General features: G+C 41.5%; 1 protein-coding gene across 3 annotated transcripts in view; it reads left to right on the forward strand.

Moving 5' to 3' along the window:
* usp24 (ubiquitin specific peptidase 24) overlaps positions 1-24,894 on the forward strand; it is a 37,891-nt gene that overhangs the window by 3,485 nt on the left and 9,512 nt on the right. Inside the window, exons 2-55 of one of the 3 annotated variants that reach the window (XM_072439134.1) lie at positions 10-178; positions 372-439; positions 523-666; positions 740-865; positions 1,588-1,623; positions 1,696-1,761; positions 3,515-3,580; positions 3,657-3,731; positions 3,811-3,969; positions 4,051-4,165; positions 4,245-4,348; positions 4,830-4,937; positions 5,621-5,716; positions 5,793-5,954; positions 7,271-7,363; positions 7,856-7,960; positions 8,898-9,047; positions 9,469-9,600; positions 9,862-9,973; positions 10,060-10,136; positions 10,203-10,343; positions 10,420-10,473; positions 10,543-10,676; positions 10,785-10,851; positions 11,021-11,131; positions 11,195-11,293; positions 12,096-12,269; positions 12,355-12,440; positions 12,529-12,637; positions 12,718-12,873; positions 12,944-13,041; positions 13,127-13,222; positions 13,297-13,519; positions 13,620-13,779; positions 13,865-14,026; positions 14,177-14,247; positions 14,333-14,493; positions 14,564-14,625; positions 14,869-15,060; positions 15,864-15,978; positions 16,056-16,200; positions 16,267-16,386; positions 16,647-16,772; positions 16,863-16,961; positions 17,049-17,131; positions 17,216-17,357; positions 17,443-17,562; positions 18,246-18,460; positions 19,349-19,473; positions 19,553-19,694; positions 22,077-22,227; positions 22,314-22,409; positions 22,484-22,587; positions 24,689-24,802. In XM_072439134.1, the coding sequence (XP_072295235.1) occupies positions 10-178; positions 372-439; positions 523-666; positions 740-865; positions 1,588-1,623; positions 1,696-1,761; positions 3,515-3,580; positions 3,657-3,731; positions 3,811-3,969; positions 4,051-4,165; positions 4,245-4,348; positions 4,830-4,937; positions 5,621-5,716; positions 5,793-5,954; positions 7,271-7,363; positions 7,856-7,960; positions 8,898-9,047; positions 9,469-9,600; positions 9,862-9,973; positions 10,060-10,136; positions 10,203-10,343; positions 10,420-10,473; positions 10,543-10,676; positions 10,785-10,851; positions 11,021-11,131; positions 11,195-11,293; positions 12,096-12,269; positions 12,355-12,440; positions 12,529-12,637; positions 12,718-12,873; positions 12,944-13,041; positions 13,127-13,222; positions 13,297-13,519; positions 13,620-13,779; positions 13,865-14,026; positions 14,177-14,247; positions 14,333-14,493; positions 14,564-14,625; positions 14,869-15,060; positions 15,864-15,978; positions 16,056-16,200; positions 16,267-16,386; positions 16,647-16,772; positions 16,863-16,961; positions 17,049-17,131; positions 17,216-17,357; positions 17,443-17,562; positions 18,246-18,460; positions 19,349-19,473; positions 19,553-19,694; positions 22,077-22,227; positions 22,314-22,409; positions 22,484-22,587; positions 24,689-24,802 (6,416 nt within the window). The remainder of the gene's footprint in view (positions 1-9; positions 179-371; positions 440-522; positions 667-739; positions 866-1,587; positions 1,624-1,695; positions 1,762-3,514; positions 3,581-3,656; positions 3,732-3,810; positions 3,970-4,050; positions 4,166-4,244; positions 4,349-4,829; positions 4,938-5,620; positions 5,717-5,792; positions 5,955-7,270; positions 7,364-7,855; positions 7,961-8,897; positions 9,048-9,468; positions 9,601-9,861; positions 9,974-10,059; positions 10,137-10,202; positions 10,344-10,419; positions 10,474-10,542; positions 10,677-10,784; positions 10,852-11,020; positions 11,132-11,194; positions 11,294-12,095; positions 12,270-12,354; positions 12,441-12,528; positions 12,638-12,717; positions 12,874-12,943; positions 13,042-13,126; positions 13,223-13,296; positions 13,520-13,619; positions 13,780-13,864; positions 14,027-14,176; positions 14,248-14,332; positions 14,494-14,563; positions 14,626-14,868; positions 15,061-15,863; positions 15,979-16,055; positions 16,201-16,266; positions 16,387-16,646; positions 16,773-16,862; positions 16,962-17,048; positions 17,132-17,215; positions 17,358-17,442; positions 17,563-18,245; positions 18,461-19,348; positions 19,474-19,552; positions 19,695-22,076; positions 22,228-22,313; positions 22,410-22,483; positions 22,588-24,688; positions 24,803-24,894) is intronic. The other 2 variants (XM_072439135.1, XM_072439136.1) reach the window with 2 other exon arrangements.

The raw sequence follows: 24,894 nt of genomic DNA on the forward strand, positions 1-24,894 counted from the left end.
TTGTCACAGAGAAACAATGATGAGAATGGAAACTGCTCCGGTGGCAGTATGGAGTTTCCCACCACTAACCTGTACGAGCTGGAGAGCCGAGTGTTCACTGACCACTGGTCCATCCCCTACAAGAGAGAGGAGTCTTTGGGCAAGTGCCTCATCGCCTCCACCTGCTTGGCTCGACATGGTAAGGCTATTTATACGACCGTGAAAATCTGTTTATGAAACCAGTCCATCTGCGTTTGCATGTGGGAGGCATGTTTTGTTTGGACGGTGGTTTTTCACGTGTTACTTTGGTTTAGTGATGCCTAAAATCTCATTTATCACAGCTAATTTGTGTGTGTGAAAAACAGTCATATTCCTTTTTACTCCCCTTAAAGGTCTGGCTGATGCTGATGAGAACTGCAAGCGATTTACGGATCGGTGTATGCCAGAGGCCTTCAAAAAGGTTAGGACCCAGCACACGGGGGACCTGTAAACTAAATTAACACTTATAAAGTTTTAATGACCTTCTCCGTTCTGGGTTGTTAGTTGCTGACCAGCAGTGCAGTTCACAAGTGGGGCACAGAGATTCACGAGGGCATCTACAACATGCTGATGCTGCTGGTGGAGCTGGTGGCAGAGAGGGTTAAACAAGACCCAGTGCCTGTGAATCTAATGGCAGTGTTAACCATGGTGAGCCTCAGTAATATCACAGGTAAAAGTGTAAAAAGACTGCGCTCTTATGTTTTTTCCTGTTTGTTTTCAGGCCTTCAACCCTGACAATGAATACCATTTTAAGAATCGAATGAAGTCTTCTCAGAGAAACTGGGCTGAGGTTTTTGGAGAAGACGCCAATATGTTTGCTGTGTCTCCCAGCAACGCTTACCAGAAAGTAAGAATCTTTTCTCTGGAGCTAAGCTGTTAAATTTGTTATAGTGAATACGGATTTGAACAATAAAAACGAGGGATAAATAGTGTGCAATAATGTTTCTGTTTGCTTTTTATCAAAACATAATCAAACCAGCTGAAACTTTAGTAAATCCAGCGCTGCATATGATATATACTGTGTATATATATATATATATATATATATATATATATATATATATATATATATATATATATATATATATATATATATATATATATATATATATATATATATATATATATATATATATATATATATATATATATATATATATATATATATATATATATATATATATATATATATATATATATATGTATCTGGTTACATGTTTGGTGTCAGATTAAGTTCCTCAATAACTTTCCAAAATATTTCTTGTGTTGAAATATGAATGAGATGATTTCAGTATTTTCTGCGCCCATAGTTTACTTACATGAGAAACACGGTGGGATTGTGGTGCTGTTTGTTTACTCGTGTCATGCCTTTGTGGTGTTTGTTTATTGTTCTTGGTCTGTGGGAGGATGAACAGGCTTGAGCTCCAGTGTTGTGCTCCAGTGTTGTGGAAGGGCTCGGAGCCACCCAAGTGCGTCAGAACAGCTGTTGGGAAATGTCACCCGCTTGTCTGTGTGCTACTGTCGCATCATTATGTTGGAAATTGTGACAAATGAATTACTCTGTTTCAGGAGCCTCATGGTTGGCTCGTTGACCTGGTGAATCGGGTAAGTAGAGTGAAGTTACTTGGATATTGTTGTGAAAATGCCAGTGATTGATTCTGGTCTCTTGTCCTTCAGTTTGGAGAGTTGGGTGGACTCTCTGCCATCCAGGCTAAACTCAACGCAGATGAAATTGAGATCGCTGTAAGCAAATATTTGTTCTATTCCACATTTCACATTCATTCTCAACCATAAACTGTCCTTAAGAGTAGCAGTAGAAATCAGTTCAACTATTGAAGGAATTCAGTAGTTTCATGAATCTTGAAGAAGGAGACACTTGGCACACAAAAGAGAAGTGACACCCAAAAGAGAAGTGGCACCCAGCAAGACAAGCTCTAAAGTTGAGCACAAATTGGGGTTTTGTATCTCACAATACAAAAAATAAATGTATATCTATCAGTATGTAAATACATCATGTCACGTGAACAGCCATAACAAAACATTTTTCCTGCTCAATATACTGCAAAAGTATTGATATCGCAATATCGGCTAAAGCAGTATTCAGTCAAAAAAAGTATTTAGACATTATGACTAATACATTAAGGCATGAACATTACAAATTAGTATATCAGAAAGTACATTCTAATATTGCAATAATATCGATACAACTGAACTTTATTATCATATCACATATCGCATTAATTTCCAACACCCTGGTCTTCCCTGTCATGAGACGTGGCCTCGGTGCTTCACATGTAAAGGTCATCCTGTAAACCTCCCGCTCGGTCTGCTGCAGCGCTCTGATCCTCTCTGTGGGAGCAGCAGGAAAAGGCTCTGTAGTGCCACATGCTCTGAGGCCGTCTGGTACTGATGTTGCCCCAGAGAAACCCTCTGGAAACACAGCTCCATTGATTTGACCTGTGTGAGAGAGAGAGATCACAGACAAACTTTAGACCACTGGCAATCTAATAGAACTGTTAAGTTCTACTAAATTGATGGCCGCTCCAGCTAAATCACTTATTCATGCACATTGGGATATTCAAGGAAATGACGTCCTAGTCCAAATACATAACAATCTATCAATCAATATTTATGGACTCCGGATGTCCATATAAAACAATTAAAAACACTCATTAGACAAGCAAACACGGTATTTATTGTGCTTCTGGATCAATACAATCTGTCAAACCACAAGAGCTGGCAATTTGGTGTATTTTTTAGTCGTTGGGTTTTAGTTTTGCAAGATCAACATCACTGCAATTGTTATGGCCCCATGATATTTTGGGAAATGTCAGAAAAAAAAGTGTTGGAAGGGTTTTGTGAGGACCTTTCTTCACCCAATCCCTCAAATCATGAATGAATAATTTTCCTGAAACCCATGATTATAAAATAGACCATCATACAGTTCAACATTCAGAATCCAATAATTTTAAGATCAGTTTTTCACCTGTGTATACTTTTATTGACCACTGTTGAGAGAATAATCACAGCACAATAGAGTTCATGTTGTCATCCGACTAAACACAGCGAGTTCAAGAGTAAAGGGAGAAGGCCTTTATTATATTAGAAGGAGGAGAACTGGGCCTGTCCTTGGAGTGACTCATTATTTTTTCTAAACAGGAAGTCATGAGTGAACTGAGCAGGACAGTGGAGAAGATACGAGCTGCAGAGGGAGAGCTGGGAGTGTGTTGATAAAGAGGAGGCACTTAAAAATCCATTATGATGCTTTTATTTGGCATTGGTGATAAAAGTCGCGCTCTGGCATAGGAAATCCATAATTTCACACACCTTTTTCTTTATATTCACGAAATGATACACTCGGATGCATTCTCGCCACTTCAATGCTTCAATCGTGGCATAGATTACCTTCATAACAACTAATACCATTGATAAAACGTACAAATATGTTTCATTTTTATTGCTTGTTATAAATCCTCAAATGTCCCCTCTTGTACAGTGTGTGTCAGCTCTGGTCCAGCCTCTAAGCGTTTGCGCTGAGTATCTGAACTCCAGTCTCGTCCAGGTGAGTTTTCAAAACATAACCGCAAAGTATTCCATGTGTGACGTCTCTTCTGTTAAACACACAATGCCATTTGCAGCCCATGCTTGATCCAGTCATACATAAGATGATCACGTATGTGCAGAACCTGGAGGAAAAGGATCTCAAAGATAAGGTAGTGTCAGCTTTGGCTTAAAAACAAGTACAGTTTTATTTGAATTTGACCATGTTCGTGTTTTACTGCTTGTCCTTAGCGTCTTGTGAGTATCCCAGACCTGCTCTCGGCCATTAAGCTCCTGTGCATGAGGTTCCAAAGAGACTTGGTCGCTGTGGTGGACGACCTGAGGCTGGACACTCTGCTGCGAATGCTCAAAACGCCACATTTCTCCACCAAAATGAACTCTCTAAAAGAGGTCCTGAACTCTCAACATGTTAGTTCTTAGAGGATTAAGACGGGCTTTGATGTCATCTCACAATTTTGCGCTTTCCTTTAGGTCACCAAACTCATAGAGGAGAGTACTGTGTCAAAAACTGTAAAAAATGCCATAGATACAGACAAACTTTTAGACTGGCTTGTAGAGAACTCGGTCCTCTCAATAGCACTGGAAGGTAAGAATTTACTTTTCCAACTCTCGAAAGCATTTGCGTTATTGTTTAGCAGAAAGATGAGCGTTCACTTTTCTTGCAGGTAACATTGATCAAGCTCAGTACTGCGAGAGAATAAAGGGAATCATAGAACTTCTTGGGAGTAAATTGTCCTTGGACGAACTGACCAAAATCTGGAGGATACAGGTACTATCCAGTCATAAAAAAAATGTATGGTTAGAATGGTCTTAATCTATATCAAAACTGTGTATTTTATCATCTTATCATATTTATGGATGTCACACACACAAGTCATAAGCAGCTCTTGGTAAAGTCACCCGAGTTGTACCGGTTAGCACAGTGCTAAATATGTTTTGTTTGTAAAAGTTGCTAAATGAAAGAGAAATGGGGAGATAATGTCCCGTTCACGGCCGATCTCCTCTGCTACACTTAGAGGAGCACTCGTGTTTACATTTTCAACAAGAGAGTGGCCCAGCTCTTTCCTTTGTTTCGAAAGAGTCTGAAATGTTAGTATTGTTATACTAACATTGTTAGTATAACAAACATGTTATAGTATCTGTTATGTACATATTATGCCTGATTGATGTATCGAACTGATTGTAGCACGGCGTGTTGTTTGCCACGTGTTTGTCCTCCTGTTGACTGTGTTTCTGTGGTGGTATTTCAGGCTGGCCAGTCCTCTACAGTGATTGAAAACATTCACACAATCATCGCCGCTGCTGCTGTGAAGTTCAGCTTTGATCAGCTCACCCACCTCTTTGTCCTCATTCAGAAGGTCAGCGCTGTCACCAGTGCGCACATTTGTCTTTTAGTATCAAGTATAAAAAGTTACATGACAACAGTTTATGGTCAAGAAAGTCAAGAGTTCTAAGCGACAGATTTTATGGGCATGTATTATTTTATATTAATTTCAGTGATACAGATAGAAGGTTCACAAATGCTCTAGTCATTATCATTATTTTGATTCATTCAACACATAATTTGTAACCAACTGCAGATTTTTTTTTGTTTGTGGATTAAATGGATTTTATTCATTTGATGGAGTTGGGGATTTCGCAATATCGAATTTAATTGTTAATATTATTGTGAGAAGAAGAAATGCAATTTAACGTTCGCAACATTTGACTAGTCGAGCGCTAAAATAAACCTTAGGTGCCACTGTATTTCACTTCCAAATGTATTTAATAAACAGAAGTGTTTATTATCCGAATCTGAATCAGAAAAGGTTTATTGTCAGTGAACAAAATTCACAGTCTAGGAACTTGCTTTGGTGATTCAGTGCAACATGGCAATGAAAAACAACAAATGCAAGATATATCAAATAAGGCGTGCATTAAAAAAACAAATTAAGTTTACGAATAAGACAAAAATAGACTTGGACTTAAGCATATTATCTTGACATCCCTGGAGGGAATTTTAAAAGGTTAAATATTGATTTGAGTTCTATTTCTTTTTCAGAGTTGGGAGATTGAGAGCGATCGAGTGAGGCAGAAGCTGCTCAGTCTGATCGGGAGGATTGGCAGAGAGGCTCGGTCTGAAACCACCACTGGAAAGGTTTGTCTTTGTACATAACATGAATATAGTGAACGCTCTCGTTTTGTTCACTGTGATGGACGCTGTTCCTGTGCAGGTGTTGGAGGTGCTGTGGGAGCTGGCTCACCTCCCCAGCTTACCCACCAGTCTGGTTCAGCAGGCCTTAGAGGAGCACCTGGGGATTCTGAGCGACGCCTACGCTGTCAAGGAAACCGTGAAGCGTAGTTACATCATCAAATGTATTGAGGATATTAAAAAGGTAAGACTAAATCAATACAATGCAGAACAAACTATATTATGTATTGAGCGTAACACTTTTAGTATAAGCATTAGGCGGGAAAGCTTTGGGTTTGTGTGCGAGAGAAATGACCTGGACATTTATAGAAGAAGGGAATGTATTGGTTTAAGGAAGGTGACGTTTGACCTACAATAAGAGGAGATTGATTGAAGTGGTGAAAGAGAAAATGAAGTAGTTGCTGAGAAAGAAGGAGGTGCTGAGGATATGGTTACAGAATTCTTCATCTGATTTATTGGTGCCACTTTAAAGGGAAACTCAAAAGCAAAGTTAGTCTTCTGCATTCTTAACCCAAGTTTCATTTTCGCTTATGAATTTTAGTTCTCGTTTATCGTTCCCTCATTTAGTTGCAGTGTGTGCTGGAGTTTTAGAGCGAGTCCACGTGAACAGGCCCATACCATAGAGAGCTCACATTACCTCACTGCGGCAGACACAGGAGGTTCTCTGACATTCCCTGAAACGCAGCGCTGCAGGGAGGCACACTGTTTGTCTGCTGAGAGAGGAATGCACAGGATCATCACCATCACCTGCTCATTTCTCCATAAACCAGCTTTAAAGTTGAATAAATGCATGAACTGGGATGTCGCACTTTGGGCTAAACATTAAATATTCGCTCTGAAGTTTGAACCGGTTGTTGGTTTGGTCCTTGCTCTTCCCAGTTTATTCTGCTGTTCTTTCCCTGGCAAGACACATCACCCGCCTTGTCTCCAGCGTCTGTAAGACAGTCTAATGTGTGATTTGTGTTTGTCGTGCTCGGAGATGCTGCTGGTGTGAAATGGCTGCAGTGTCTCTCTGCCTGCCCCGGGGCAGCTGTAACTACAAAAAGTAGCTTTCATGTTTACCACCGATAATAAAGTGCTTGATGAGAAAGAAAAGCATTTGAAAAGTGCTTTATATGTTTGATCCATCATTGTTTTTATGGATTAGATTTGTTAAGTGTATCCAAAACATTAAAGAAGACATATTATGCTTTTGTCTGCTATATAATTGCATCTATGACATTCGTGGATCCTAATTCAATATTTTATACTTTTTAAATTGCAATATTGATTTAAAACAACTTAATAAAACAAGCATTTCCTGTCTGCCCCTATTCATGAATTTTTGCTTAGGAGAATAAATATTACTCAAACAGACATAAATCGCTCTAAATATATACATTAGTAGATGGATAAAAACATGATTAAAAGCTCTTAAAAGTGACGTTTGCATAATATGTCTCCTTTAGGTAAATATCACACCTCAACATTTTGGCCATTAAGTGAAATATATGTTTTTAGACACAAACTCAGGAGGACGGTAAAAGCAGTGAGACTCAGACCTCATTTCTTACTGGCACTTGGGGCAAGAAGAAGCCCAACCTTTTGGTCAAAGTAAGACAAGAAACAAATATTACTACTACACTCTTACTGGTACAATCTTTCACACCAATCCTGCTGCTTCTGCAAATCAGCTGTGGAGGAGGGCTTGACCAAGCGGGGATGACTTGGAACTTAGATGGACTCTTAACACTAAGCTAATGGCGTGTTTTAATTGTTTGCTTTCTTCACAATTTGGGCTGCAGCATTTTTGATTGCACAGTGGTGTTCATCCTAGCTCAGGTGGTTTACCGTTCAATTAAATGTGATTCTCTCTTCAAAGAATTGTCGGCTTGGTGGTTGTGCTGTATTGTTTGCTCTTTCAACAACTAATATTATCAGAGCCATGGACATGCACTCAATATTGATTTAATTATATTCATTTGGAGATGGCAAATGTCCTTTGCCGTGTTTTATGTCCATGGTCCTGATGTTGTTGGTCCTGTTGTCCGTTATGTCTTGTTTGTTTGTTCTGAATCAAAGTAACTTCTCATGATGTGTTTGTAGGCCTCACAGAGCAGTCCACAGGCCATTTGGGTCGTCCCTGCTCTCCGACAGCTGCATGAAATCACTCGCTCCTTCATCAAGCAGACCTATCAGAAGCAAGACAAAGTAAGACCATCTCATAGGACAGAGCTTCTCAAAGTGTGGAACGTGCCCCTCACACAAGTTTAGAACAGGTCACGGCTTCTATATGTGCTCTGTCCCACCTCTGTCCCACCTCTGTCCCTCCTCTGTCCCACCTCTGTGCTTCTGTCCTGGTTCCCTTTGTGCTCGTCCCTTTTTGAGTCTAACTTTTAAACTTGCTCCTCTTTTGGAGGAGCACATTTGGCGTTTACATATCAGAAAAATATGAGAAGAGACTGTGCATTCTTTTCCTTTCGCTTTGATCCCATGCTTTTCGTGTAAAATGTGTAACATAAGTGCAGCACCAGAGTCTGCACTGGACCCTCAGTGGTAAAAGTGATCCACAGTGACCAGGGCCAGTTCTGCACCTGACAGGTGACCGCCCTGCCCTGTCTGCAGTCTTTATTTGGTTTGGCCATGAAACGGTCACATTCTGTGAATGACAATTTAAATGCTAATTACTACTAGTCATTTCAGGCTGAGGTGTGATTTTATTGTTGAAATTTGTATTTTATTTTATTATGCTTAATTTCTCGAGGCTGTGGGGGCGTGGATACATTTTTTATTTCCCAAGAGGGACACGCCAGAAAAAGTTTGAGAAGCTCTGGTGTAGTAACAATATTAGCAATATTACACATTCCTAATACATCTACACTGTATCAAATGTTATGTTTTTGTAAAGTGCATTGATTTGGAGCAGTTTAAAGTAAACAAGCTGTTACTCGGCTCTATTTCAATGCAACATTAAGAAAGTGCTGTTATTGAACAGTGGTTTTGTCTTACAACAATGATTCCATTCTGAGGCTCTTCCATTTTAGAAAATAAGAAGGCTATTATTTCTACTATAATGTGAGATTACCCATAGATGTGCTATTGTCTTACCAGATCATGTTTTATACAGCGATTCTCTGTCTCTCTGTAGAGCATAATTCAGGACTTGAAGAAGAACTTTGAGATAGTAAAGTTGATCACAGGGTCTCTGGTTTGCTGCCACCGTCTCGCCGCTTCTGCTGCAGGAAACATGGGGCTCTCGGGGTCGACCATGGTGGATGGACGATACACCTATCAAGAGGTTTGGACTTACAAATATTCCTGTATTTCCTGTGCTCCTCTGCCAGGAATGTTTTAATTGTTTGTATTTTTCACTGATACTGCAAATGAATGAAAACATTTGTAAATATACCAGATTTAGCCTAGTTTTTGTCTGTGAACGGACGTTAAAGTTTGCCTAACAAGAAAACATTTAAGCAACAGTTACTCAAAGCCAGTCAACAGTCACTACACTATATACAGTACAGCACAGACGCAACATAATGGCTCACAAATATGATTAGCACTAATATAGTACTTGTCTACCAAGTTTAAATTGACTATGGTTTTGTTTCTTTGCTACAAAACCGCCCTCTGTACTTCTATATTACACCATGTTTTATGTGGCACAATATTCAGACATGCTCATTGTTTATTATACATCTGCCTGTTTCTTTGTTTAGTATCTGGACTGCCACCTGCGATTCCTGGCCTTCTTCCTCCAGGAGGCCAGTCTGTACCTGGTCTGGAACAGGGCAAAAGAGCTCTGGGAGTGTCTGGTGTCCGGACCCGACGTCTGCGAGCTCGACAGAGAGGTACGTGCACAGCAAGGCCATGTCACCTTTTTACATTTGAGATTCCTTCATCCGCTAGTTTTAGTTTCAACACCGTTCTTTAGAGCAAGGTACATGCGGCTGTGAATGAATTCATGTTGAAAAAAGAAGTAATTCATAACAGGAATATGATAACTGATGTACTGTTACATACATGTTGAAAAATCCATAAATTATGTTCCTAATTGTATTAAATTGTTTGAAAATCCTAGTTTTTTTGTCAATAAGCTGTAATGTGTGCAGATGTGTTTCGAGTGGTTCACCAAAGGACAGCACGACCTGGAGAGTGATGTTCAGCAGCAGCTTTTCAAAGAGAAAATCCTCAAACTTGAGCCTTATGAGATTACCATGAATGGTGAGATATTTAATTTAGTCTTACATATTATTTTCAATTACACAAAAAGTAATGAGTTAATATGTAAGTGTTTTTTCCCCTCAAAGGTTTTAATCTATTTAAGACATTCTTTGAAAATGTCAACCTGTGCGACCATCGTCTGAAGCGCCAGGGCACGCAGCTGGTAAGTCACTGGGTCTTATATGTAAGTGGACAAACACATGTGGACCTGCTGTCTTCCTCATGACAGTGTGTGGAGCGCCTCGATCTGGCTGGCATGGACTTTATCTGGCGCATCGCCATGGAGACTCCAGATGAAGAAATCGCCAATGAAGCAATTCTACTCATTATCACATACAGCTACACAAACCTCAATCCTAAAATGAAGAAGGTATGGATCCTTTATCTCTATTTACACGAGAACCGCAAATTGATGAACATTTTAAAGTTGATTTTCTTTTCTTTAGGATTCTGTTTCCTTGCACAAGAAGTTCATTGCTGATTGTTACAAGAGACTTGAGGTGAGAGTTCTTAATGATGAGTAAAATGTTTTGAAAATTATGTTTTAAATCCTTTTGTTTGTATTTCAGGCTGCTAGTTCGGCTCTCGGGGGTCCCACACTCACTCATGCTGTTACTCGGGCAACAAAGATGCTGACGGCTACTGCCATGCCGACGGTGGCCACATCTGTACAATCTCCTTCCAGGTACACACTGGGGTTTGGGTAAGAAATGAGTTACTCACTTTTGACGTGTGTTTGTGAGGGTATTCTCTTTGTAAAATGTCATTTGAAGTTAAAATCTGAAACAAGTTTTTGTCTTTTTTCCCCCAGATCTACTAAGCTGGTGATAATCGAAAGACTGCTGCTATTGGCTGAACGCTATGTGCTCACTATAGAGGTGTATATATTGTATCACTTATATATAATGTCTATTTTTGTTGACCATACATGCTTGCATCCTTACTTTGAATAACAATTGTATTAGTTAATTGCCTTAACAAATAAACCTTGAGATTTCCAAGTTTCTATCTTAATCATTAATCTTTCTCTATATGTTTTTGGTGTAGGACATGTACTCAGTTCCTCGCACAATCCTACCTCACGGGGCGTCGTACAATGGACACCCGGTCACTCTCCACATCACTTATGAGTCAACCAAAGACACTTTCTCCTTGGAGGTAACCTTAAGAAATAGTCTTCTGCCTCGGGTTACAGGACGACACTGACTGTTTGTTCTTCAGACCCACAGTAATGAGACCATTGGAAATATCCGGTGGAAGATCGCCGAGCACTTGAGCTGTCCAGTGGATAATGTCCAGATCTTTGCCAATGACAGTGTGGTATGTTTTTATTTAAACGTTCACTTAGGATCAAATATCAGTTAATGTTTACAGAGGAATGATTAACACAATTTTACACAAGATTTTTTACGGTAAATCAGTTGAAAAATATCATGTTTCTGAGGATAAAGAAACTGCCAGAAACATGAATCCCAACCTTTATGACTTGACTACAGCATATTTTTGTCTCAAAGGCAATTATTAATAAAAAATAACAATAACAAACACCTAGCCAAATCCAAATTGATCGGACCACATTGGCAGGTATTCCAGACACTCCTTCCCATATTTATTTGATCTAAATAGTAGTTTTAGAATTGTAGAGAATTTCTCTATAGAAAGACCTTTTAATTTGAACCTTAAAATAGTCCCAGATACATATTTTAGTATTTAAAATGTAAAAATAATAAATAAAATAAAAAAGGGTAACGTGTAAATCATTTAAGACCTAAAAGAGAAGAGTGCAAAGAAAAATCCTTTTCAGTCACATGTGCAGCTAAACAAAACTGTTTTTAGCTTAGATTTGAACATTGTCAGAGTAGAACCTGTCTCACATCTTCAGGAAGAATGTTCCAGATTTTAGCTGCATAAAACTGAAATGCAGATTCCCCATGTTTAGTCCTGACTCTGGCACCAGCAGGAGGCCGGTCCATGTTGAGTCCTGACTCTGGCACCAGCAGGAGGCCGGTCCATGTTTAGTCCTGACTCTGGCACCAGCAGGAGGCCGGTCCATGTTTAGTCCTGACTCTGGCACCAGCAGGAGTGTCATCATGTTCACCCCATTTGCTTCCTCCTCTCGTAGATGACCATGAATCGTGACCAGAAGCTCCTGTCCCAGCTGGGCTTCAGTGACGAGCAGAGTCTGACAGTGAAGAGCTCAGGCACGGGGACTCCCTCCGGCAGCTCCGAGTCCTCCGCCTCCGCCTCCAGCAGCTCCAGCTCTGCGGTCTTCAACTCCGCCTACGCCTTAGAACAGGTGTGAATGGGAGACCGCTAAATGCTCTGGCATAAGTTCTGTGCAAGCGTCAAACTCCTTTGTTAATGTACTTCTCATTGTGCAGGAGAAATCCCTGCCAGGCATCGTGATGGCATTGGTCTGTAATGTGTTTGAAATGCTTTACCAACTGGCAAACTTGGATGAACCAAGGTAACGGACTGGATGGGATCTCAGTTTAGAACATGTTGCTGTCCCTCCTCATGTAGATTGTGACAATAATAATGATTTGATTTATCAGGATTACGCTTCGTGTCAGGAAGCTTTTGCTGCTCATCCCGACTGATCCTGAAGTTCAGGATGCACTTGACAATTTTGTTCCCAAAGAATCCAGTGTCTGGAGCCACCAGGTACACTGACTTCTCCTCAATATATTCTTGTTTTTTTATTTTAGCTGTATTTGTTGGTTTCAATCGTTTTCTTCTTATAGAAAACCCTGTTCACCCTCGGTCAGGGCTCAGGGTCTCGTTCTCCTTCTATGACCTCTAAACAGCAGCACCAACCCAGCGCAGCGTCCATTTTGGAGTCCCTCTTTAGATCCTCGGCTCCTGGAATGTCCACCTTCAGAGTTCTCTACAACCTGGAGGTAACTCACCACCAACCACACCGTACAGTCTGAAAGAAGTATAATCTGTTTTGTATTTTCCCTGTTGCAGGTTTTGAGTTCAAAGCTCATGCCCACGTCTGATGATGAGATGGCCAAAACCAGCAGCAAATCTTTCTGTGAAAACTTTCTGAAAGCAAGTGGCCTCAGGTTAAAACATGTTTTGAATAACTGTTACGAAAGATTGAATGTATAATACTTGGTGTGTAATTCATGTGGGTGTTTTTATGTTTAGTCTTGTAGTAAATGTTATGCAGAGAGACTCCATCCCACCTGAAGTGGACTATGAGACCAGACAAGGGGTTTACTCCATCTGCCTTCAGCTGGCCAGGTTCAATACAGCATTGTTTAAATATTCTCCTGCTGTTGTTTGTCGACATCGTCATAACTCGTCTGTATTTACAGATTTCTCCTTGTGGGCCAAAGTATGCCCGCGGCCCTGGATGATGATGTGATCCGGGACGGAGATTCTTTGTCTTCACGTCCTTTCAGAAACGCCAGCCGCAGTGGGAGGCAGTTGTCTCTGTGTGCCACCCCAGAGAAGTCCTCCTACAGGCAGATGTCCCTGTCCGAGCGCTCCTCCATCAGAGTGGAAGAGATCGTCCCTGCTGCTCGTGTGGCTATCCAGGTGCATATACATAAACTCATACAACATTAGCAGAGGTTTGTTTTCAGTTTAAAATGAGAATTCTCATTAACATCAATGTATATTTGGACCTGGGCTCTAGACCATGGAGGTAGCAGACTTCACCTCGACTGTGGCCTGCTTCATGCGCCTGACCTGGGCAGCAGCAGCGGGGCGTTTGGATCTGGTCGGTAGCCCACAGCCAATCAGAGAAACCCACAGTCTCCTGCCAACGGGGGTCCGCACCAGAGTGAGCAGCACAGGTAAGAGACAAGAGAGACTCAATGTATCTAGTTCAAGTAGTAATATGATCCATTGTTTTGAATGAAAACAAAAATGACTTTGCAGGGAGTAACTGCAGTTCCAGCAGTGAAGGAGAGGCTGCACCTACAGCGTTGCATGCTGGGATATGTGTCCGGCAGCAGTGTGTTTCCAATAAAGATGGAATCATCGCCCGGGAGGCCTTATCCCTCCTGGTGACCTGTTTGCAGCTGAGATGCCAGCAGCTCTGTAAGTCTCAAGCTCCTCATGGATTTACGATAAACGATGAGATATTCACATTTACATGTTTTCTTAACGGCTAGTGCCATTCTTAGTGCCATTCTGTCGCATATAGTCATTAAGATTATGTTACTAAAATCTTTTGTTTTTTGTGTCCAGGTTCCTTTTACAACCTTCCCGCTGTCAGCGATTTCATTATTGATATTCTGCTGGGATCTCCCAGTGGAGAGGTAAGCTACACTTACACTGGTTCAATACAGAGCTCCAAGTGCCTCCTTGAGTCTGAGCCTGAGCTCGATATACTCTTTATTTCAGATCCGCCGTGTGGCGTGTGACCAGCTGTACACTCTCAGCCAGTCCGACACCTCGGCCTTCCCTGATGTTCAGAAACCAAATCTGTTCCTGCTTACTGTGATCCTCACGGCTCAGCTGCCACTCTGGAGCCCCACGTCCATCATGAGAGGAGTCAACCAGAGGTATCTCCCCCTACAGTGTCAAAGTGGAACTGCAGCAAAGGCCTGGTATTGATTTTGTTGGTCTTCTTAGATTGCTGTCTCAGTGCACTGAGTACTTTGACCTGAGGTGCCAGCTTCTGGATGACCTGACAAGTAAGCGGATTAGGTCTCATTTTCACTTTTAACTCTACGCTAAATAAATGTGTTGCAAGAAGCAAATTTATCCATCAGAGGTATCCGTTTTCTCAATATGAAACCCCACAAGTGTGAGAAGACTAGCATTAACTTTCTCTGCAGTGCATCTTTTTCAGACTTTTATTTTATTTGTATTTTTTTTCATTAACATGAATCTAATTACTTCAGCTTGGAGGACTAAATGTTCACTTTGTCTTTCAGCTTCGGAGATGGACGTGATTAAACTGAGCGCGGCCACCATGTTGGAGGACGAGATCTCGTGGTTGGACAACTTTGAGCCGAGTTGGAGCTCAGAGATGGAGACGAGTGAAGCAGACAACGTCCTTTTGGCCGGACACCTTCGGCTCATTAAGACCCTTCTGTCGCTCTGTGGCACCGAGAAGGAACATCTGGGTATGTGTCTGTGGAAGTGGATTTTATATTCTGCTTTGATTTAGTGCAGTAGATTGAAAACTGTAGAGGAGGGAGCACCTGTGGTGGTCAAGGCCTTTATTGATTAAGTCCTATTTATTTATATATATTTTTTTCAGTTTTGAAATATATATACACAGAACAAAAAATGAAAATTGAAAACCAGAACAGCGCACAGAGAGAAAGCAAAGGAAATGCAGGCAAACAAAAGACATCCAAAGAAGGTGTCCAACATAAATGTCCCATCTAGTTCAAAGTTTGTCAAATTTGTCATTTCAATTAAGTCCAATTGTCAATTTTCTATTGTAATTAAAGTGCCTGACAGGTTGGGGCGACTCATTGAACTAAAATGCAGTTAAGATAAATATATTTCAAATTTTGCGAAAGATCATAGAAATGCCATCACAGAATAGCAAATTTTTTAGGTTTATAATTTCACTTCTGTTTGTAATTGATGACATCACACTAGAAATTTAGAAAGCCCAGCAAACACTCATCTAATGTCACTTTTTTTTTCTTTGACAAATGAAAATAAATGAGAGCACCTTTATTTTGTTGAATTAATGTTTAGAGAGTCAAAAATGTTGTTTCTCGAGTAGCGCTCGTGCGATGTCACTTCCTGTCATTTTCCAGAGATTTTTCTCCACAAATAGTTGCGCGATTTGTGTAAAACTATAATATGTACAACAGCTATAAATTCACCAAATAAAGTAAAAATGAGAAAACCTGTCACATTTAGATGCTTAAACGCTTAGTAAAAACCTAACGTGCACTTTTCTTTTCAGGTCCATCTTTGATCCAGCAGTTATTGGACGACTTCCTGTTTCGGGCTTCACGCATCATCATCAACAGTTCAAACTCGATGCAGTCTCCTGCTCCAAGCCATGACTTCCACCCCAAGTACACACTCTTTCATGGTCCATTCTTTAAAGTCAAATATACATTGTTATTGAATTGATGTGCTTGTGTTTGTCCAGGTGTAACACGGCCAGCAGCAGACTGGCCGCGTACGAGGTTCTGGTGATGCTCGCGGACAGTTCACTCCCAAACCTCAAACTCATCACCAAAGAGTTACTGTCAATGCATCACCAGTTGGACCCTTCCCTCAGCAAGGAATTTGATGTAAGACGCACATTGTCTTTGTGGATGTTTTAATGGGGTAAACCTAATGTATACTTCTTATTCCAGTATCTTCCTCCTGTCGAGAGCCGCTCTGTCTCAGGATTTGTTGGGCTGAAAAATGGCGGAGCGACGTGTTACATGAACGCGGTGTTTCAGCAGCTCTACATGCAGCCGGGCCTTCCAGAGGTGCGTTACATCACGTGTAGGCCTTAACATACACGTATTAAGAATAACAAAAGACCTCACTTTTAGCTCTAAATTCAACAAAACAAACACTGTGACGACGTTAAGATATAACTATATTTATCTGGCAGTAGAGACGACTGCAAATGGCAATAAAGTGAAATGTGATCGAAGATGAAGATAAAGATTTGGCGTATTATTTCAAGACAAAGTAACCTGCGTGTGGGCACTCTGTGAGCATCAGGTTTTCTTTCTATGCACAGGTTTTTCTATCCATCGAGGATGACACAGACCAGCCGGAGGAAAGCGTCTTCTACCAGGTTCAGTCTCTGTTTGGTCACTTGATGGAAAGCAAACTGCAATACTACATCCCTGAGAACTTTTGGAAGGTATTATAAAACGCCCCATTCAAGCAGTTTCTCATAGATGCATATCAGCAATTATTAGATATTTTATCACCTTAACCCCTTTTCTTGTAGATATTCAAAATGTGGAACAAGGAGTTGTATGTGCGAGAGCAGCAAGATGCGTATGAGTTTTTCACCAGCCTCGTGGACCAGCTTGATGAGCATCTCAAGGTACGACTCTTAACTCAATGTTTGTTTGGTTTTTTTGGCTATTTTTTACAGTTAAATCATTTGGTCATTTTTTGTTTTTGTTTTTAGAAAATGGGCCGAGAGCAGATTTTCAAAAACACATTTCAGGGAATCTTCTCCGACCAAAAGATTTGCAAAGACTGCCCACATCGGTGAGACAAATGCTTTTAAACTGTTTTCTTTTTTGTTGTTGTTCTCGTTAAATTAGCTTGACAATTTCTTTATTTATTCGACAGGTACGAGCGTGAAGAAACATTCATGGCACTTAATCTCGGGGTCACGTCTTGTCAAAGTTTAGAAATCTCTTTGGACCAGTTTGTGCGAGGAGAGGTGCTAGAGGGCAGCAACGCGTACTATTGTGAGAAATGCAAAGAGAAGGTTTGTGGAAGCTTCACGGTGCGACTCGCATTTGACTAACATTATTATTCATTCTCGTTTTTAACTTCTTTATTTTTTTACCCAGAGAACCACAGTGAAGAGGACCTGCATTAAATCCTTACCCAGCGTCCTCTGCATTCACCTGATGCGCTTCGGCTTTGACTGGGAGAGTGGTCGCTCCATCAAATACGATGAACAGATCAAGGTAATGATTTTTATTGTGTAACATTTAGAAGTAAGATAAGATAAGATAATCCTTTAATATCCGCACAAGGGGAAATTTCATTGTTACAACGCAGTAAATACAGGAGGAAAGGACAAAAAACACACTCTTAATAGAACTCTTATGAACAAAACAAAAAACTCTTATTGACAATTAACTCCTCTCCTATCTTAATAGGGAATGGAGGGGGGGAAATAAAATAGATAAATAAAAATATGAAAATAATAATAGAATAAAATAAAATAAAGTAAAAATAGCTAGCACAAGACTAGGTGGTACTAATAGTAAGTAAACAGAATAAAAACAAAATAGAACACTCTTATTTACATCAGTTGTATGACACATGAATATGGCCTTAATTGCTTGTGAGTACGACAGTAGTTGCACATGAATATGACAGTATTGCACATGGTTAAATCAGTATTGCACATGTTCAGGGCTAGCAGTGTTTGTTGTAACGTCATAACAAGTGAAAATAATCCAGTATATTTCCACTGTTCACATTGAAACCTGTTGAAGCATCAAACGCATCATTTTGTATAGAAATAGAATGGATAAATGGGACGTTTGTTGTGTTCTGTTGCGAAACGTCTGACTATCTCCAAATATAAGAAAATGTAATAAATTGCACTGCTCAGACTAGACCTTTGTGTTGTTTGTGCCAGTTCCCTTGGGTGCTAAACATGGAGCCGTACACCGTCTCTGGGATGGCGCGGCAGGACTGCAGCGGGGAAGGAGGAGACGGCAAAGGGGACATGGCGTCCGGGAGCTCGCCGCGGAAAAAAGTCACCATCTCCGAGAACTACGAACTTGTGGGTGTCGTGGTACACAGCGGTCAAGCGCACGCCGGCCACTACTACTCGTTTATAAAAGACAGACGGTGAGGAGAACAACTCCACTACTTTACTCTGTTACTCTCCCCTGCTCGGCGTGTTCCCCTTGTCGAGCCAAACATCTGGAGACGTTTACCGTACAGGCTGATCCAGAAGCCCACACACGCAATCTGCTCCTGCCACATTTGCCCCGAGGAGGTCCATATAGTTCTGCCCTGAATACCACAAATCACTGGATGCCACTTAGAGAGCGGAACAATGAGCTATTGAATGTAAACAATGTGAATAGCTTCTCACTTTGAGTTAGTAGATGCTGGGATTAAAAGCAGTTCACTATTAACATAAAATAGCTCATGATCTTGTATTCTCAGTATTTGATGAAAACGGCGAACCAGGTCCAGCTGTGATTGACACTGTAATTGTGATTTTGCTTTTTTCTTTCAATGAAAACCAAACTTTAAAAGTAACAGCATTTCTGGGATGCTTCTCAAAGACTGCAATTAGTTTAAAATGACAGGATATCTTCTGCTTAAGATTCTTGATTTAATTTATTCGATCATATTTTATTTATTTTTCTAATGTTTATGCTGCTGGAGTTGTTTACAATGTGCACTCTGAACAGAATCGATTCAATTGCAAAGCTAATTGTGATGACATTTATTGACTTTTTTCCCAAATTGTGCAGCCCTATAACATTCACAAAATAATCTTACAGCTTATAGTACCGTACGACTTTTTTCCTTAGTAAAGTAGAAGCATAACATTTTGTCAGTACTTCCTAAAAGTTTATAGTTTCATAATAGTGTCTCTCATTTTATTGGAATTAACATTGTTTTCCCATTGTTTTCTCTCTTCCTTATCAGCATCACTTTTGATTATTTGTATATATTTATTTTATTACATTTTCCTGAATAAGTATATGATTTGCCTTTCAGTGGCGGTGCTCGTGGACGCTGGTACAAGTTCAACGACAACGTGGTGGAGGAGTTTGACATGAACGACGAGTCTCTGGAGTACGAGTGCTTTGGAGGAGAGTACAGACCTAAAGTTTACGACCAGTGTGAGTAAATCAACGCATCTCTCAACAATTTCCATGTTTTAGGCGTTCTCATTTGGACACTGTTGTCGTGTGTGTGCAGCCAACCCGTACCCGGATGTGCGGCGGCGCTACTGGAACGCCTACATGTTGTTTTATCAGAAAATCAGTGACCAGAACTCACCGGTGCTGCCAAAGAAGAGCAGAGTCAGCATCATGAGACAGGAGGCGGAGGACCTGTCACTGTGAGTCCACATTGTGTAGATGTTATACGTTTAATCCCTCATTCGTCCAGGAGCGATCCATCGTATAGAAGGGTTTAAGGACATCAGTTTACAAGTTACAATAGCCATTGTAAGCTATTTAAGGTTGTAAATGTTGGTTTGTCTTTGGAATTATACAGACTAGAAATACGCAGAGGGGGATCTACAGTGGGTGAATGATTTAAATGCTCACTTTTTGAGATTTGATCGGTCACCCGCCCCTCCCCCCGCACAGCTGCATGCTCCCTCTTCCACAGCTGGACAATGCCCTGCATCTGTTCCTCTTCGCTTATCTGCCCCGGACCATCAGCTCCCCACTTCGCCTGGACTCACCCATCCCCCCAGCACACAGTCCCCCTGCCAACCACTGACTGTCACAGCAGCACAGGTGAGGAGTGAGCTGAAGAGGATTAAAGTGAGGAAGGCAGCAGGACCTGACGGCATCAGCCCCAGGCTCCTTAAGTCCTGCGCAGATGAACTGTGTGGAGTTATGGAGCATGTCTTCAACATGAGCCTGAAGCTGAGGGTGGTACCACAGGTCTGAAGACCTCCAGTCTGGTACCTGTGCCTAAGATACCGCGCGCCAAAGACCTCAACAGCTTCAGGCCGGTGGCTCTCACGTCCCACCTGATGAAGACACTGGAGCGGCTAGTCCTGGACCACCTCCGCTCCACCGTGAGCTCAGCCATGGACCCGCTGCAGTTTGCATATCGGCCTGGCATCGGAGTGGAGGACGCCGTAATCCCTGCTGCACCGCTCTCTCTCTCACAGGAAAAGCCTGGCAGCTCTGTGAGGATTCTGTTCTTCGATCTCTCCAGCGCCTTCAACACCATCCAGCCGCTGCTCCTGAGGGACAAGCTGGAGACGGCTGGTGTGGAGTATGACCTGGCAGAGTGGATCCTGGACTACCTCACAGACCGACCCCAGTTTGTGAGAGCCCGGAACTGTGTGTCTGACACTCGGACCTGCAGTGTGGGGGCGCCCCAGGGCACTGTCCACGCGCCCTTTCTCTTCACCCTTTACACTGCAGACTTCAGACATGACACGGACAGCTGTGTCCTGCAGAAGTTCTCTGATGACTCTGCCATCATCGGACTCATCACGGACGACAATGATGTGGAGGACAGAGGACTGGAGCAGGACTTTGTGGACTAGTGTCAGCGGAACCACCTCCTCATCAACGCGGGGAAGACCAAGGAGATGGTGGTGGACTTCCGCAGACGCCGCCCCACTGCCCCCTCACCAGTGAACATCCAGGGAAGGGACATTGAGAGAGTGGAGACTCGGGTCTTTTGGAGTGACAGGGCCACTCCTGGAGACCTTCTACGACTCTGTGGTGGCATCAGCTCCTGTACGGTGTGGCCTGCTGGAGCAGCAGCATCACAGAGAGGGAGAGGAAGAAGCTGGACAGAGTCATCAAGAAGTCCAGCTCCGTACTGGGCTGCGCTCTGGACTCGGTGCAGGAGGTGGGGGACAGAAGGGTCCTGGCTAGATTCATATCTATGCTTGACCATGAGTGTCGCCCCCTGCAGGACACTCTGTCCGCTCTGGAGAGCAGCTTCAGTGAGAGACTGATCCATCCTCGCTGTGTGAAGGAAAGGTTTCGCAGGTCTTTCCTTCTGCTGCTGTCAGACTTTATAACAAACACTGTTAGTCCTGAACACTGGCAATACTGACCTAACCATGTGCAATTCTGTCATATGTGCAATTACTGTTGTGATTCATGTGCAATTACTGTGAAATTCATGTGCAATCTATGTGCTGTCATGACACATATTCATGTGCAATTACTGTCGTGCTCACATGCAATGGTATTTATGTATTTATTTATTTTTATCTTTATTATTTTTCCCTTCCATCCCTTGTTGGGTAATGGGAGGTTTTGTCTATGGGAGTTTGTTTTTGTTTATAGGAGATCTTCTACTGAGAGTGTTTTTCAGACTTCCTATAAGTGATCTGTTCTTTTCTTCTGTATCTACCTCTTGCACCAATGAAATTTCCCCATGTGGGACAATAAAGGAATATCTTATCGTATCTTATGTTGTTGACTAGAAAAGCTTCAAAAGTAGAAATCTGGAAAATGTTTTGAAAATCAAGACGTTTCAGACTTTCTAATGTAATCACTCCTGGATGAATAAATGTTTTAATGTACGTTCTTTTTACCTTAAAGTCCCAATGTGATACGGTATATTTTCTAGCCCCAGAGCTCTTCTTCTTTTTCTCTCCAGTGATTGTCGTTAGCATTTTTAGCAGAAACATCCATAATCATAGAGCCACTAAAGCTTCATTCCCTTCTCACATTGTCATTAGCATCTTCAAAAAAACCAGCCCAGAGCCCCACCTATTATGACAATGTGCTTCCAGGTCTGCCCCGTCTTCCCCCGATGTCTCACCCCAGTCCTCCCCTCGTCCCCCCAGAGCCAACAACGACCGCCTCACTCTCCTCACCCGCCTCGTCCGGAAAGGAGAGAAGAAGGGCCTGTTTGTGGAGAAGATGCCGGCCAGTATCTACCAGGTAAAACTGCTCTGTTTTTAAGCTTTAATACCCGCGCGCTACTCGAACCTCAGATGTACTCAAAGCAACGTCTTTGTGTGCGGCAGATGGTGAGGGACGAGAATTTAAGGTTCATGAGGAACAGAGACGTCTACAACAGCGACTACTTCAACTTCACCCTCTCCCTGGCGTCCGTCAATGCTGTATGTCATTTGTACATTTATTATTACGTGTAATGATTTGCGCAGGGCTAAAAATGTCCATGTTTTTTTTGCAGACAAAGCTGAAGCACGCGGACTACCAGGCAATGGCCAAAGAGAGTCTGCAGCTGTCTGTGAACTTCCTCTTCCACACCTTTCTACACACTAAAAAGAAACTGCGGTATGAAGCTTTTGTATTTACGGCATTATTGGCTCTCAACCACAACTTGAACAGATTAAGACCGAAATGTAAAAAGGCGTTTGGCCGAGAACGTTGTTAAGACCCAGACTGGAACCATCTACATGTGAATGCACAGATCTACATTGAGTTTGGATGATATAATTCAAATACGTGCGATTAGTTTTGATGGTTTATTTTGAGTGAGTAAAATGCACTGTATCTGACAATTAACTCGAGGTCAGAATATTGTTGGACATCACTTTTGAAGAACACCACAGACTCACGGTACTTTTAGTTTTTCATGAGTAATATTGAGTGTGAAGTAGCAGTACTCTTGACTGGAGTGAAAGTTGTGGTTACTTTTCCCACTGTGAGTGAGTAAGTGACAAACTTAAACTCTGACAATGTTAAATTCCACCTTCAGATACCATTTGTATTATTTGGGTCACTGCTTTTTACTTAATATTTCAGAGTGGGATCTGAAAACGTAAGAATAGCATCCTTCAACGTTAATGGCATATTGAGCCCAATGAAGCGGTCAAGGATGCTAGCAAAGATGGGAAAAGAGAAAATGGATATTAGATGCCTACAAGAATCCCATTTGAACTGGTTATAATAAACTACTCTTCCTCATATAGGGGCAACTTAAAAGGCGAGTGGCCATTTTAATCTCAACCAGAAAAGCCTTTGAACAGAATTATAAAAAAAAAATTATTATAATAAAGAAATATATCAAATTAATGAAAATTATAGCCTGAATGAAATTAAAAAACAAACAAACGGACAAATAAAATAATAATAATAAAACAATGGACAAAACATTTTGGACTTAATATACCTGTACTTTAATTCTTTTTTATGCCACTCCCTTATTTTCCAATTGTATATCGACCGAGTGTCACAAGCTGGCGAGAGGCATACTAGTTCTGTTAGACTGTGAATGTGCGCAAATCTAGAAGCACTCGCCCACTTCCTAACACTCACTAACGGACTCGTCAACTCCTGCACGGCCCATGCATACTAATTAGTAGAGGGGAAATCTAACATTATCGTTGTAAACGGGCAAAGCCCGTGCAAAAGAAAGCTCTTTACATGGGGATGACTGCCGCAAAGTGCTTTCCGCAAAGGGCCACAAGCTGGCAAGAGACACGCGAAATCGAGCGTGAAACGCTCGCCCACTTCCAAACGCCCACGAACGCAATTCACCTTAATCCGGAAGCCCGTCCGGGCGCCGCCATATGATGTATTCCTTCTTCCGGTTGTAATAGTTAACACGGCTGCCGACCTTGAGAAAAAATAAATAAGTTCTACACAGACTATAAAGCAGTTTTCGGAATCGGTGCATCGTTGACTTGTTAGTCACATGAACATTGGGCATTTTACACAAATTATTCTACTGTATAACGAGACTATAGTGGGACTTTTCCCTCATTCTCATTGTCAATTTCCCAAATTTTGAGTTTGCTGCCATTTGCACATAATTGCATCAAATTTAAAACAGTTTTTAAACTCTTTGATCAGAAGCAACTTGAAAAATTGGAAACCAACTTGGAAATAATTGAATTTGGCTTTGGCGCCCTCTACAGAGTTTGAAATGTTATGTGTGGAGCAAAATGTTTTGGCTTTTATAAAATTTGATACAAAATTCCATTTTGGTGTCTCTATGAAAGAAGTCCATTAGACCGATGTCATATTTATTACGGCGTAGCCGTAGTGATGATAGAAACCTCCCATGTTATTCCAATGGGAAAATCCCCAAATCTCTTAAATTTGAACACTTCATACTTCTACAGACTTGGGCAACCAATCTTAAATTTGGTAAAAATCGTCTTGAGGAGTGGGGCATCAAAATTGTTCCTTTAAGAACTATGGTCTCTATGCCACAGAGCCACAAAATATTGAACCTTTCAGTACACAATAATTCTCATATTTTGTAAATCAAAGGAGAGGACAAGGTGCGACTGCTTCGTCAGTAGGTGTAATAAAAGGAGGAATATTGGGCACATTATATCAGAGTAATGTTACTCTTGAGTACACACTTGGCTACTCTTTTGGCCACATGAGTCTTAAATTGCCCCTGTTGTCCCTCTTGTCCCTGCAGGGTGGACACAGAGGAGTGGATGGCGACGGTGGAGGTTCTGCTGTCCAAGAGCTGCGAGGCGTGTCAGTGGATGGTCCAGTACCTCGTGAGCACAGAGGGCCGAGAGATCACCAGGTTTGTGCAGAGAATGTGCTTTTACTGTCCAATCTGGGCCAACAAGTCTGACCCAACGAATTCACAGCATCACACTTTAATATAATTGTATT

This window comes from Eucyclogobius newberryi, unplaced genomic scaffold (assembly GCF_026437365.1).
Source record: "Eucyclogobius newberryi isolate DKJ021-1_F unplaced genomic scaffold, fEucNew1.0.hap1 SCAF_9, whole genome shotgun sequence".
NCBI classification, from domain to species: Eukaryota; Metazoa; Chordata; class Actinopteri; order Gobiiformes; family Gobiidae; genus Eucyclogobius; species Eucyclogobius newberryi.